At 34.0% G+C, this 12,415-nt stretch overlaps 1 protein-coding gene across 3 annotated transcripts in view; it reads right to left on the minus strand.

Moving 5' to 3' along the window:
* LOC123805981 (ankyrin repeat and KH domain-containing protein 1) overlaps positions 1 to 12,415 on the minus strand; it is a 108,372-nt gene that overhangs the window by 79,340 nt on the left and 16,617 nt on the right. For all 3 annotated transcript variants that reach the window (XM_045818913.1, XM_045818920.1, XM_045818928.1), the window contains exon 2: positions 4,298 to 4,451. In XM_045818913.1, coding sequence (XP_045674869.1) covers positions 4,298 to 4,451 — 154 coding nt within the window. The remainder of the gene's footprint in view (positions 1 to 4,297; positions 4,452 to 12,415) is intronic.

The following is a 12,415-nucleotide window of genomic DNA, read 5'->3' on the forward strand; positions in this document are numbered from 1 at the left end:
ACAATATCACTGCCTGTTACTACTGAAAATGAGAGAAAAATAGTAAAATTTTGGAAAATAAAAAAAGGGAAAACTTGTCTAATAAGATATAAAAAGTATCATGATGCTATACAAATTACAATAGTATGACACTTGCATGGAAAAAAAAGATAATTATGTCAAGGATATAGAGGCTAAAACAAGAGATCCCAGAACATTTGTGAATTCAATATATGATAAAGGTGATGTTTCAAATTAGTAGAGACAGTAGGGTTTATTTCATAAACTGTTCAGAATTGGCTACCACTTGAAAATTAAGTAAAATCTCTAGTTCACAACATTCACAAAAATAAATACCAGGCAGACTTAAGATCTAAATTAAAAAACAAAAACAAAAACAAAAAAACCCCCAGAAAGTACTATTATGCTGTGTAGGATTTTTCTAATGCTCATGGGGATGGGGGGAGGGCTTTCCTAAGCATGAGACCAAATCCTAAAAGCCATCAAGCGAAAGCAGTAAATATCATATTAATCATTTTTAATTTCAGTAAAAATTTCTGCATAAAGACACCACAAAAAAGTTTAGGCAAAATCAAAACTGGAAAAACTAACACCCAATGAATTTGTATCATCATTTATAAACAGCTACCAAACAATTTATGGATAATATTAAATAAATGCAAACAATGAAATGGACAAAATCTGACTGGTGTGAAGCCCTTTCAAAAACTGTTGATAGGAATGTATACTGGTATAAACTTGGGGAACAAATTTGACAACAGTTATCAAAATTTGAAATGCAACCCTGGATCCTGTGGCTCAGTGGATTGAGTGCTGGCCTGCAAACCTAATGGTTGCTGGTTCAATTCCCGATGAGGGCACATGCCTGGGTTGCGGGCCAAGTCCCTAGTTGGGGGCATGAGAGAGGCAGCCCATTGATGTATCTCTCGCACACTGATGTTTCTCTCTTTCTCTTTCTCCCTCCCTTCCCCTCTCTCTAAAAGTAAATAAATAAAATCTTAAAAAAAAAATTGAAACACAAATATCCTCTGATCCAGTGATACCACTTTCTAGGAATTTTCCCTATAAAGATACTTACACAAATAAGACAAATGATAGATATATGTAAACTACAGCATTATTTGTGGCATGGAAAAACCAGAAATAATCTAAATATCCTTCAACAAATTAGTAAAATAAATTATGGTGCTTCCAAGCAACAGAATATTATCTTACTCCTTAAAAGAATGAAAAAGATCAACATACATGTTGTAGAAAAATGCCCATAATAAACTAACTGAAAAAAAGAAAATTATAACTTGTATAGAATGATTCTACTTCACTTTTAAAAAATTATGTATGTTCAAACATTTAGATATCTTTAACAACCACAGGGGAAACATTGACATAGATATGTAAACCTTGACAATGGGAAGGCTTTATAGTCTACTTAATACATTTCATATTGCTTTAGCTATTTTATAATATGCATTACATGTATGATTTAGAAAATAATTTTAAAAATTCTTAAAATGGCCTCACTTTTTAATTTTCTCTATGAATCCCAAAGAATCTCAGAAAAATATCTTCATCTGAAGTCTTTCAGTTAAAATAGTGTCAAGAATTCTACCTTCCTTAAAAAGCCTAGTAATGTCTAATACATTCTCATAATTAAAAACACAAACATATATCTAAAAATTCCTCTTAACTGTTATAGGTGCAACACAGTGTCCAAAAAGCAAATTAAAATACTGAAGCACAAAAAGAAACTATTTATTAAACAACTGACTTACAACAGGGCTTAGGAAGGAGCACATCATCTTAAAATCCATCTGACAATTTCTTTGGATAAAATGTTATATCCAACAATGTCTGGAGTTTAAATTGTCAAAATACACAAAATTTTAAAATTCAACAGTTTCTGACACCTCATGGCAGAAAGGAAGTCCTAATTTTTAAGGTTTTCTCTCTAACAATAAAGGTATGAAAAACAAGCAATTCTACAGTATCTTCATGTACCAAAAGGAGAAAATGGGAAAAGAAAAATGTTTAATGTACCAGGAAAAGAGCCAGTCTTGAGTGAAAATCATGAGGTGTCCAAAAAAAAAGAGAAATGAATCTAAAACCCTTAATCAGAAGGTCTCAAGTGTCAGCCTAAACCAAAGGGCAAAGATGTACTACTACCTAGTACCATTAAAAAAACAAACAAACAAACAAACAAACAAAAAAAAAAACAACTTGGTCTGGAGAAGGAAAGGAAATTAGCTTGGAGTAAATTGGAAGAGAAGTGCCTTCTCTCCACATTTCTGTCTGCTCTAAGCAAAATGTAAGGTTTCAAAGCAGGAAAAGAGAAAAAGAGGGTGGCCATGACACTCTCATTTCAGAAATCGTATACATCCCTAAATCACAACTAGGAGACTCACAAGAAACCAGACTAAAAGGGAGGGACACCCAATGTAATTACCGATGTGATCTTCATATCTTTTTTCAGTAATTACTAGTCCTGCCCTACATTAAAGTCTACTGCTGGATACTTACATGTTTTGTTCAATCCATTTTTAAATCTCAATTCCAAAAAGAGACATTAGAAGGACTAAAAACCAATCTGCTAAAATTCATAGCTATGCTTTTTCATAACAGGATAAAGGAAGTAACAAGATGATATTAAGTGAGCATATTCCCAACATACTATGTCTTTCCAAGAACAATGTAGAAATACTCATTTTCTTTTAGCTCCAACTCTTCCCATAGTCATTACTTGGTTAAATGTAACATTGTTTTATTTCCTTCAAGATGAAATTGTTAAAAGGCTGCTGCCATTTTTCTAAACACCTATCTTTAATATTATGCTTATTAAAGTGCAGTTGACCCTTAATACAACACATGTTTAAACTGCAGGGGTCCACTTAAACACAAATTGTTTTCAACAGTCAGTTGACCCTCCATATCCCTGGGGGTTGTATCCACGGATGTGGAGAGCCAACTGTATGCACTGTACTATGACATTTTATGTAAGAACTTGAACATCCCTGGATTTGGTATCTCCAAGGGGTCCTGGACCAAACCCCACAAATACTGAGAGTTTTGGGGTAGTCAAAAGTAATGTGGATTTTTTACTGTGTGGGGGTTGGCACCACGCTTAACTTCCTACATTATTCTAGAACTGATTGTACTAAGAAGCTGAATGAAATTTTCTAAACTTTTAAAAACTCTGAATTTTGTATTTTCTGTATTTTAATAGCTTTAATATGGCCTACAGTATATATTATGCCCACCTAACAAGTGTCTAGGCACTACTTTTTAAAATAAGCTGTAGCCCTGGCTGATGTGGCTCAGTGGACTGCGCACCAGCCTGCAAACCAAAGGGTCATCGGTTCAATTCCCAGTCAGGACACAAGCCTGGGGTGCTGGTCAAGTCAGGTCTCCAGTAGCGGGCACATGAGAGACAACCGCACATTGATATTTCTCTCCCTCTTTCTCCTTCCCTTCCCCTCTGTCTAAAATAAAGAAATTAAATTAAACTTTAAAAACCTTAAAAAAATAAAAAGTAAAATAAGCTGTAAATTCTTCCAGATTAAATCCTTTTGTGTGTATAATGTGCACATATATTTATATTAAATGAGTAAATTTTTAAGAAAGTGTTATACAAAGTGAACATCTCAAAAGCAATATGCAAGTATCAGAAAAAGTTAACTTCTTTGTTGAAATACAATTTTAGGAGATAAAAGGTCTTCATTACAGTGTAATGGAAACTTTGTAGAGCAAATAATGAGCAGTATAAAATACTGATAAGTACATATTACTTTGAGAAAGCATGCTTATCACACAATTTTATTTTCTGCTATTTTAGAACAAGTTGACATAGCTTGGTATACCTGACTAGAGCTGGTCCAATTTTGCATTCTATTTTTATTTACAGTCTTCTAAGTAAAAAATAGCAATCTATTATAAGATACATACATATAAAGTGAAGAAATAAATAATCATGAATTCCCTATCAGTTAAAAGATTCATAATTTGATGAACTAAGTTTCTTTCACATTTTTATTTTATAATGTAGTAAGTTTTCCTTGATAATTAGATTATGGAATACCTTAAAAATGTTAGTGTGGAGCCTAGAAATCACTCATAGAAAACTTCCAACCAACAATTTTTAAAATATAAAATGTGAACATTTGCTTTAGGAAAAAATTAGAAATTTTTATAGAGATTTAAAATTCCATAAAATGTTATAAAATTTGGGGGTAATCTTGTATAATGCTGTATAACAATCTAGCCTTTTAAAGAGATGAAAAAGAGAAAACAAAAAATAATGTACCTGCTGCTTCTAGCAATGCTTCTAGTCGTGCCTGTGTCTCTGGATCCACAGTGCGTAAGTCTGCTCCTTCTGCAGTACTTGATAAGAATATCTCTGATGTTGTTTTAAGCACTGGGTTATCCAGATCTTCTTGGTCCAAAATAAATGATTCAACCTGTTTATGAATTAAAGATGCAATATCCATGAAACTGATTTCACTGTGAGAGTAACTGCATTTAAGGTAATATGACTTGGAATTTAAGTATAACTAGAAAAATTACTGTAAAACTATGGGGCAATAGGAAGGGACTTTGAGAGAGCCTCCCAACCAGCTGCTTATCTTTAGATCTGACTAGAGGTATAACATAGACACATCAAATTCAAGTTTCCTAGAGAGAACTGTATCTTCTGTGCCTAACATAGAACCTGAAAAGCAGCATTTTTTTCAATGAAACAAGTATATAAACATAGCCCCCAAGATGATGTATACAGGACTACATAGTAAAAAGACTAGATAGCATAGATAAGTCATTCAGGCACAGTTTTTCCTTGCTTCTAATTAATTCATTCAATTCTAATTCTTAAAAAACAAACAAACAAACAAACAAACACATTTAATCCATTGTCAAATATCTGGAGTCCTACAGACAATAAAGCTCCATGAGATTAGGAACCATACCTGTTTGTTCACTGCTCTATCCTCTGGGCCTAAAAATACCTTGCAAATAGTAGGTATTCAATACATATTCGCTGAAATGAATAAATGGTATAAACAAAATCAAATTATGTAAATAAATACAACCTTCTAATTTCAAATCAAGTTAATTCTAAATAAATTTTCTTAAATAAAATATGTACAACTCTTCAAGAAAAAAATTTGGAAATGTGTGTAAAAATGCTTTAAATAGCTCATGCCCTCTGTCCCAGTAATTCCATTTTAAGGAATCCATCTGTAAAATAATTTATCTGAAAGCCAAACAAAAGTATGCTAGGATATTTACTACAACATTAATTAAAATTCCAAAATTCAGAGGAAAAAACTACAATAGGGAATTTCATAAATATATTCTGTATATTCATATATTATACAGCCATTATACCCTGTTTTTAAAACACCTTGAATGGCATGAGAAAGCATTCATAAAACTAAGTGAAAACCACCTGATGCAAAATAGTATGGTCTTTATTTTGCTAAAAGTATATATGTACATGTAAGTAAACATGAACATGGGTACTCACATATATAGTCATGAGTACATATTTATATAACATACATGTCTATAATATATAAATACATATACCAGGGGAGTTAACATTTTTTGTAGATAGAAAAACAGCAATACAAAAGTTAAGTACTTCTTCAAAGTCACACAGCTAATAATTGGCAAAGCTAAGTTCCAGACCCAGGCCATTAAGCTACAGAATCTGTGCTCTTGAACACTAGGCAATACTACTTCACAAATTTATAAACAAAGGACCATAGTATTTGGACTAGATTATTTGGCATATTTAGCTAGTTGGTCATCAGCTTTCAAAATGAACACCAAATAAAAACCTTAATAAAGATAGTAAAGTTAAAATGATTTAGATGTAACTTATTATCTAGTATACCATAATTTTACAAAACAAATCTTTAACTTCAGATCTAATGACAGTGAGCCACGTACTATGTATTATATGTACTTAGTACAATGCAACATAGCTTCTTTAATATGTAATTAGAAAGATGGCATTCTAGATTCATGCCTATAGATAAATGTAGACTATTAGTTGTCAAAAGATATTGAAAGGTAACTGTACAACAAAGAGCTTGTTGCAAGTCCATGACAGTAGGTGTTTGCAGATACATATACCTGCCAGCTGTGAGGATAGATAAAACCATCATTCCAAATTCTGGGATTTTTTTACTCAAGATAGTGTTTAGATGTTAACACTTCTATTTTATAAAAAGCACTGATCTGATGTGTATTATACATTATTATAGAGACAAATACAAATTATATGTATTATGTAATACTTTAAAAATCCGAGTTAAGGATTTCTAATTCTCTCCTTTATTTGTTCCTTCGATATTTACATATTTTACATAAATATTTACAATATTTACAATATTTACAAATCACTATGAGAGCACAAAAATGTGGTAGGAGAAATAAGTCAAAGACTCCAACAACTATTACAGAAGATCTAAAGAAAAATAAGTGGTACAATTATATATACTAGTGGAAAGTCACTTCTAGCCTCAGTAATCTAAGAAGACTGCACAAGTAGTACTTGAGCTAGACGTTTAAGGATGCATAGAATTTCAATAGATGGTCAGATACAGCAGTAGAGGTGGAAGGGAATAAAATTAAAAATAGGCTTGAAGATGCATTTGGAAGATGATGAATGGTCCACTCTCCAAAAAGGTCCCCTTCATACATTGCTAGTGGGAATATAAATGTTGCCACCACTGTGGGAAACAGTTTGACAGTTCTTCAAGTATTAAACATAGAATTACCATATAATACAGCAATTCCACTTCTATGCATATATATGAGGAGTAAAAATGTATATACATGTTCACACAGACACTTGTACATAGAAGTTCATAGATACATCATGCATAACAGGCAAAAAAATGGAAACCTAAATGTCCATCAACTGGTAAGTGGGTAAACAAAATGGGCTGTATCCAGACCATGCAATATTATTCAGCCATAAAAAGGAGTAGTGCTGACACATGCCAGAATAAAAAGTTATAGGAAAGGTTCAGCATAGGCAAATCCATAGAGACAGAAAGGAGATTCATGGTTGCCTGAAGAGTCAGGGAGGGAGGAATGTGCGTGACTGGTAACAGGTCTGAGGTTTCTTTCTGGAATGATGAAAATGTCTGGAACTAGATAGTGGTGAATGCTGCATAACCTTGTGAATGTACTAAAAACCACTGAATTGTACAGTTTCAAGTGTTAAATTTTATGGTATGTGAATTGTATTTCAATTTTTAAAAAACTGTGAGGTACTTAGAGAACTATGGCTTAAGGCTAGAAAGAACGACTGGGGACAGACTGAGAAAGATCATGTAAAAGGTAACAGGCTGCTCATTGCCTACCTGGTTACCACCAGTAGGATAGAGAGCACATTCTAAGTACTTGGGAACAATCAGGTTCAGAAGAAAAACACAAAACAGATATGTATCTGCCCCTTGGTTTCAAAGGGCTTGTAACCTCTTTGAAAATTACAATTCATAAGACTACTCACTGAGTTTAATTCTCCAATGTCAGAGTGCCTATAAATCCATTTCAATCAGACCACAAGGCATAACGGAATAAATATTACAACTAGAGATCAGGAGAATTAGTTTCAAGTGCTAGTTCCACCAGGCATATCACTCAACCTTTCTGACATTCCATTTCTTCCTCAATAAACAAATACCTGCGTTACCTACCTTACACTGCTAGTGAAAAAATGAAATAAAGGAAAAATAAATTTTAAAGATCATAAAACACTATAAAAGTATAATTTTTAGAATACAATTCTGTGTAATCACAACTCTTGATCTGTCCCTCACCATGGTGTTTATCTTTTATGCCTTTTCAAACTGGAAGAATCTCACTGAGAATCTATATGATGCTCTTTTAATCAACATTCACTTGAATTTTCTTGTTTTAATTTTATTTTTTCTACTACTTTTATTGAGATATCAGACATTAACACTGTATATATAAATTTAAGGTATACAACATAATGATTTTATGTTATTTATATATTGCAAAATGTTTACCAAAGTATGTTTAGTTAATGTCCATCAACTCACATAGCTATATTTTTTTCTTGTGATGATCATTTAAATTTTCAAAAGTAGTTTTAGTTATTTTATATTTAAGTTCTGACCCACAAGATTAAAAAAATATTAAATATCCACAACACTTGTGGGAAAAACCTTAAGTTTCCAGGATGTTATTGTCATATACAACAAAACATATAAATGGTTTAAGTACATTTGTGTCAATCAGATGTGCCAAAAAGCACTCAATTCTATCACTTATTTTGTCCTTTTCCCTCTAAAATTTTAAAAGCCTGATTCAATGTGGAATCAATAAAAAAATACGTAGTTATGTCTATTACTTTGGGAACATTTGGGGATTGCTTTTGGCAGTTCATAAATATCTTACTGATAAACCCACTGAAACATACTCTTGCAGTTCAGATTGCAATAGCATTACCTAAAAATATACCTGGCTGGCCAAAACAGAAACCATTTATAACTACATGAAAATATTAAATAAGACCAATTCTGTACATTTAATAAAGGCTTGGTGATACAGTACCAAAAAGTCTTTATAATGGATAATTCCAAATGAATGACATATCTAATGAAATTGGTCTTGATTATGCAAAGGAATATAAAAAGCCCTCATAGTTTCTTACATTTAGGTCAAGGATCACAGAAACTGTCCTTATTGCCTGATGATACAGCTATATAGCACATCTCTACTCAACAGCTTCATTCCGCAGCAGACATAAAACATCCACTTAGATTGGTACTGTTTTTGCTAATGGCAGAAAACTTTATTTCAAGTCTTAAACACTGCAGATTTTTCTTCTACCTTTGAAAGGTAGAAGAAATAGGACAAGACAGAATCTGGCCCATAAAAAACAACAAACAAGAAAAACCCTGTTTTTCTTTTATAGGCAATCTCTTCTAAAATGCTTAAGGCAAAAACTTTGTCTTCCTCCTCAAAAGTTTTTCTTTTTAATTCCCTCTCTAAAAAAAATAATTGTAGTTTTTGCTTCAACTAGAATTTAAACAAAAGGGTGGAGGAAAACAGGAAAAAGCATTTTGTCCTATTTTTTTATATCGCACTTGACATTTCAGAAATGAACCACTGGATGGCAACAGTTACTAGGGAGATTAATCACAGAATCAGCTATTACCACCTTAAAAAAAAAAGTCACCCTGGCCAAAATCTAGTTAGAAAAATCACTTATCAATCCAGTTATGATTTGGTCAAAACATGCTTCCACTAAAGAACCAATTTATATCAAGTGTAAGTAAGCAGTGTTATACTTAAAATTTTCAATAATATTAATATGTTTTAAGTCATATAACTAAAATTCTCACCTCTATATTTGTAAATAATCAATTATTACCTTCTCTAGGATATTTCTGTAATAGTAACTGCTAGTTAAAAGAGAAAAGGACTTAGTAAAAATGAGCACACTATCATAAAACATGCACATTATATCACATATTTGTTTATATATTTTCAAGTCATGTGGTCATATTATGCAACAAGCATGATACAGAATACCACCAAGCTCTCAAACATAGATAGAAAACACACTGTTTTAGATAGAATGACTTTGAAAAGACAAATGGATTATAAAAATTTTATTTTTAACATGTTGTTTTGTATTTTATGTTAGGGACTAAAATATTAGTAACCACACATTTTGTTTCTGCTAACTTTAAGAATAATTGTCACTCCCATGAATTCCACCAGGAACTAAGAAAAAGCTTAAGGGAAGGCTAAATCTTTATGTTACACTGCCTCTCCTCACAAACCTTCAAAAACGAAGCTCCCTTAAGAAATTCAGATTTGATAAAAATACACTAAATGAAACATTTTAAACTTTTAAAATATACATTTTTTAAAATGTACTTGCTATTTCTCCTCTTCTCTCTTATGCAATCTATAGGACAGATCAACATGCCTTGCATTTCTCCACCTAAATTAAGCCCTCTACTTTTAAGTCAGAATCATCATTTACGCTAATTTTAGAATCCAGATGGCTTACTATTGATTTCTAGTTGGAGCAGCCAAGAAGGATGGGTCAGTGTCCCAAGACATAATTACTGAAAAGACACAGTAATTCCTTTTCACAAAAAAACACTCAGTACTCCAAAAGTTTCAACAGTAATATCCACCACAAACATGCTCCCAGAACTACTCAAAGGGAGAAAGTAACACAGGACCAAATAATAAATTTAGGAATGAGTTTTGCTGATACAGTAAGGCCCAATATAGTCAGCAACATTCTGAAACACTGGAATAAAAAGGCTGTATTCCTTAACATAAAAACTTCTCAAATTTCTTTCTACATGGAAAACTGTATTCCTTATTTCAGATCCACAATCCTCTGTTCACAAAGCATAAATGGTATTTTGTGAGTTCTTTAGCCTCACACAACACAAGGGAGAATCATCATGCTTCTTCTAATTCTAAGTTAAAACTGGAGAAAATTAATACCACTTTGCTCAACTACAAAAACTTCATTTCTAAACTATAATTTTAACATAAAATCTATTATCTTTGAAGTCTCTAAAGATGGGAGAGAGGAAGGTCTTTTAAAAAATAACTACCGAGACTTCCAGCAAGATGGAGGCATAGGTGGACGCACTGTACCTCCACGCACAACCAAGATTAGAACAACAACAATTTAGAGGTAGAATAACACCCAGAACTGACAGAGAATTTATCTGAATGGAAGTTGGACAGCCAAGAAGTTGAAGTAGACCCGTTCATCCAGACCGGTAGGAGGGGCAGAGACAAGTGGCTGGCTCGGGTTGCAGCACTGGTCAGGGCGTGGAGAGCAGAGAGCAGTGGGCACATAAGGCAACCGGGAGCGCGTAAAGCATCCAGGGCGCGCAGGATCACAGCGGGTCGACCCTGAGTACTCGAGTGGCAGCGGGTGGACCCAGTGAGGCAGCGATTGTGGACTGGGACAGAGCGTGCAGCCCAGGATCCCAGGGAAGGGACTGTGGTCCTAGGAGAGCGGAGCTACCGCCATTGTTCCCTCCCACCCCCGCCCCCACATACAATGTCACAATCTAGCGACTGGGGTGCCCAGCCCCGGTGAACACCTAAGGCTCTGCCCTTCACTGTAACAGGACCGACCAGACCAAAAAAAAAAAAAAAAGAAAAGAAAAGATAGAGAGAGAGAGACATGTCTCAAACAGAAAAACAGATCAACACCCCAGGGCTCATCCTTTTGAGTGACCAAGAGATAGCCAATCTATCAGATGCACAGTTCAAAACACTGGTGATCAGGAAGCTCACAGAATTGGTTGATTTTGGGCGCAAATTACATGAAAAAATGCAGGTTACCATAAAAGAGATGAAGGAAGATGCACGGAGAACCAACAGTGATGGGAAGGAAACTGGGACTTAAAACAATAGAGTGGACCAGAAGGAAGAAAAAAACAACCAAACAGGAAAGAATGAAGAAATAAGAATTCAAAAAAACGAGGAGAAGCTTAGGAACCTCCAGGACATTTTTAAACGTTCCAACATCCGAATTATAGGGGTACCAGAAGGGGAAGAGGAAAAGCAACAGATTGAACACGTATTTGAACAAATAATAAAGGAGAACTTCCTCATTCTGGCAAAAGAAATAGACGTCCAGGAAATCCAGGAAGCTCAGAGAGCCCCAAAGAAGTTGGACCCAAGAAGAAACACACCAAGGCACATCATAATTACATTAGCCAAGGTAAAAATGAAGGAGAGAATCCTAGAAGCAGCAAGAGATAAGGGGACAGTCACCTACAAAGGAGTTCCCATCAGACTGTTAGCTGATTTCTCAAAAGAGACCTTACAGGCAAGAAGGGGCTGGAAAGAAGTATTCCAAGTCATGAAAGACAAGGACCTACACCCCAGATTACTCTATCCAGCAAAGCTTTCATTTAGAATGGAAGGGTAGATAAAGTGCTTCTCAAATAAGGTCAAGTTAAAGGAGTTCATCATCACCAAGCCCTTATTTTATGAAATGTTAAAGGGACTTATCTAAGAAAAGAAGATAAAGAAAAAACATGTATAGTAAAATGACAGCAAACTCACAATTATTAACAACCACACCTAAAGCAAAACCAAAAGAAACTAAGCAAACAATTAGAACAGGAACAGAACCACAGAAATGGAGATCACATGGAGAGTTAGTAACAGGGGAGTGGGAGGAGGAGAGAGGGGGAAAAGGTACAGAGAATAAGTAGCATAGATTGTAGGTTGAAAATAGACAGCAGGAAGGTAAGAATAGTATGGGAAATGTAGAAGCTAAAGAACTTTTAAGTATGACACATGGACATGACTAAAGGGGGGATATGGGTGGGAGAGGGTGTATAGGGTAGAGGGGAGTGAAGGGGGGAAAATGGGACAACTA

Source organism: Phyllostomus hastatus, unplaced genomic scaffold, assembly GCF_019186645.2.
Source record: "Phyllostomus hastatus isolate PE091 unplaced genomic scaffold, TTU_PhHast_1.1 phas_contig_150, whole genome shotgun sequence".
NCBI classification, from domain to species: Eukaryota; Metazoa; Chordata; class Mammalia; order Chiroptera; family Phyllostomidae; genus Phyllostomus; species Phyllostomus hastatus.